Here is a 3,351-nt window from a genome sequence, read left to right as displayed (position 1 = left end):
ACAGGTACTGTAATCTATAGCTGGGCATTCATGAATTAGTGGTAATCTGCATATAGTTAGAATAAGCAAAAGGAGAATGTTCACAAAACTATGAAGTATGTAAGTTAGAATATAGATACAACTGCTCACACTGGAACACAGTGGGCCTTTGACCAGCTTCCTTTACTGTACACTTAACGAGCAACCAAGAGAGCCTACATCACAAATGCTTCTTGTAGTCCTTCCCTTTAAACTTCTTTATAACTTCAAGTTCTGAAATATATAATGATTAGAAACCTATTTTGCCTATTCTTCCCCCTGCCCCCCTTCCCTAGGAGCATGGGAAGTTCAGATGTGACATATAAAGACAGGAAATGTGTAACAAATGAGCCAGCCCTACTTCTCTGTAGCTATTCAATATGAATATTAATGTTACTTTTGAGTGTAAGTTTCTGTTTGTGCTATTATACAGTCGTTTAGTACAGCTATTGACAGTGAAGTCTAATCTTTGGGGTTTTTTTTTCTCCTTAGAGCACAACAATGGAAGAAACAGCTATATGGGAACAACACACAGTGACTCTTCACAGAGTAAGTTCATACAATTGGTTGTATGTGCCTAACGCAGGATACTGGTAGCTTTTGAAAACAATAGGAAAAAGCCAGATGTCAGGAAGTAAAAGAAAAGGAAACTGTCACATTCCTTTGTTTAAATTTAGAAGTGTTGTAAAAGCTCTATTTGATAGTAGCTCTATTTGTTTGTTGGGTTTCAGAGATAAGCCTGCCTACAAATAACCATGCCAGAAATAAAGCTTTGGATTACTTCTGTATGTCACTGAAAGTAGTTAGAAATCTAAGTGTTTATTAACAGTTGTGCTGTAACTATACTTAAATGTTTTAAAACTTTATTTGCAGAGGCATGAAACAATGTAGTTAAGTATAAACAAACATGTTCAAAACTGCCTTATTTGCTTGCCACTTTCTTAAATTAGTGGCTGAAAATAGGGATTTTGGGTGGTCAGCATGTGCGCGTTACACAAAGGAATGTGTACTAGGAATCAGTGAATGGAAAGACAGCTTTTACATTTAGACTGACTCTCCTCTTATTTGAGTTACTCTTAAATTAAATGGATTTCTGACCTAGCTATCATGAAGCTGTACAAGAGAGGCAATAAGGAATGAGTTGCTTAGGGAAAGTCAGAACAAGGTGGGATGCCATTTCTGGCAGCAGCTTAGTATTAAAGTGACCATGGAATCATGGCCCAAATACCTATATTCATTCCAACAAAAGGGAGATGCACAAGAGTTTTCTCAAGAAGGCAAATGATATAACTTGCTCCCAATTCTTCAGCATAGAACCAAGGCATTTTAGAATTGTAGCATTGATCAGATGAATGGACCTTTGAGACTAAAAATGTGTACGAATAGATCAGCTGGCCAGATAAAATGTTAGTTCTTTGTACAAACCTGTTATCTGTTGATCCTAATGAGTTTAATGTTGATTCAAAAATAACCATTTTAGTACCTACCCTGTTAACAAGAGAGCAGTTACACTCAGTTTGACCAGAAGGCTGTCTAACGAAGTACCCTCTCTCTAACTGCAACCACATGTTGAAAGAAAAGTATAAGTAAATACAAAAATGTGTAGTGATACTTATCTAGGCTACTCTTCAAGCTTCCCAGAATTTCTAGGTCAACAAGTTCTTGAGCAAGTATATTATTTCTATATGTAATTGTCCTTATGTTTTCTTCTTGAAGCTGCCTAGTCATCCCTGGAACCTGTGTAAACTTAAAATTTTTTTACTCACATTACTGATTAAATCAGTACTGTCTTATATTCAGAAACAAACAAAAAATGTTATAGCAATACAAGGTTGGCTAGTAGACTTGGTGATAGCTTAGTTTCTCTTGAAGGGGATATTTTTCTGGTTAATTGGAGCAGTAACTTCAGTGAAACCTGAAAATGACGAATTTGGTCAGTGCACAAAGGAATAATGAAATGCTGCAATATGGTGTTACCTTGAACAAATTTTGAAATAATAGGTAGGAACTAGAAATAATGTCTTGTGCTTGCAGCATAGTCAGAAGTCCTTCTATAGTATAGAAGTGGAAGTGTGATTTGATTATAATTTTGATTGTGATACTTTATGTGCCAAACTTCTGCCAACTGTACTGGTTTAACTGTTTTGTTAGCTGAATAAGTATCTCTCATTTAGAAGTTGAAGGCTGCTGGCATGTACTGTTAATAACTTTGATAGCATTAATTTAGTCAATTAAAAACAAACAACTTTTTCCATCTGCCAGATAACATAACCAAAACTCTTACGCTAATGTTAAGCAAATCGGTGCTTAGAATTTATCCTTAGCACTGGGAAGAGGATTTAGGAGAGCGTCTGCATATTTGCTTGTGGGGTTTTGATTTTGCTTTTTATTTGTGACATTCTTGTGTGTTAGATTATCAAGTAAATAAGGTCACTTCAGTTTAGTCGGGAGGAGTGAAATGCATCCAGATCTGTTATCCTCAAAGAAACCTAGAAGTTAATAGAATTGGAAGAGACTAAAAATGCCACTCTGAGTGGTTGTGGAATATTTTCTGTGTGAGTTTATCTGCTCCACTTGGTTGACCTACAGAACTGCTAGAGACCATCTACTGTCAGCCACAAAAAAAAACATTTTGAAGAACTGAACTTGCTTTCTCTAGTGAGGCACACTAAAAAATCCCTCTGATTTTGGCTTAGCTGAGGGCAGTAAGCTGGCTGTGAACGATGGAATTAATGACATCTAACATGCTGAATTTCTACGGGATAGATGTAAGTCAGGCTTCACGTTACTGGCTTCCTGTTTTATTGGTACGCCTGCGAAACTCTTTGGGTTCACCAAACTTTTCTGTACATTCTGTCAGTATTTGCCTTCAGAAAATAGGCTAGACAAGACATTGGAAGAATCTGATTCAGAATAAATTTGTCTAAAACCTTAGTAAGTCCCCCTGGGAGAGGCAGAGAAGTTGGTGTTAGTCTAGATCAATTCTTGTCTCTTCACAAGTACCTGCTTAATGGCAAGCAGATTTGTTGTCCCTCCAAGTGCCCCAAAGAAACTATGTAACTGTAGTTTCTTTTTCCATTTTAATTGGTTTTTATTAATGGTATTTGATCAAAACTAGTTAATGAGTAAGGACCACTAGCATCTATTATAATGAGCAACCTTAAAAATAGGGGGGAAATGCAAGTGGTTTCATAGAATCATTAAGGTTGGAAGAGACCTCTAAGATCATTGAGTACAACCATCAGCCCAACACCACCATGCCCACTAAACCATGTCCCTAAGCGCCTCATCTACACGTCTTTTAAATACCTCCAGGGATGGGGACTCCACCAC

The 3,351-nt window shown here is 36.9% G+C and overlaps 1 protein-coding gene across 3 annotated transcripts in view; it reads left to right on the top strand.

Moving 5' to 3' along the window:
- The first annotated feature begins 500 nt into the window (after positions 1–500).
- Positions 501–3,351, top strand: part of TJP1 (tight junction protein 1) — a 50,203-nt gene continuing 47,352 nt past the window's right edge. For all 3 annotated transcript variants that reach the window (XM_009280337.1, XM_009280336.1, XM_009280335.1), the window contains exon 1: positions 501–567. In XM_009280337.1, the coding sequence (XP_009278612.1) occupies positions 520–567 (48 nt within the window). In that variant the 5' untranslated portion in view covers positions 501–519. The remainder of the gene's footprint in view (positions 568–3,351) is intronic.

This window comes from Aptenodytes forsteri, unplaced genomic scaffold (assembly GCF_000699145.1).
Source record: "Aptenodytes forsteri isolate BGI_AS27 unplaced genomic scaffold, ASM69914v1 Scaffold83, whole genome shotgun sequence".
Classification (NCBI taxonomy): Eukaryota; Metazoa; Chordata; class Aves; order Sphenisciformes; family Spheniscidae; genus Aptenodytes; species Aptenodytes forsteri.
Note: the sequence above shows the minus strand (reverse complement) of the source record. Positions and strands in the feature narration are given on the sequence as shown.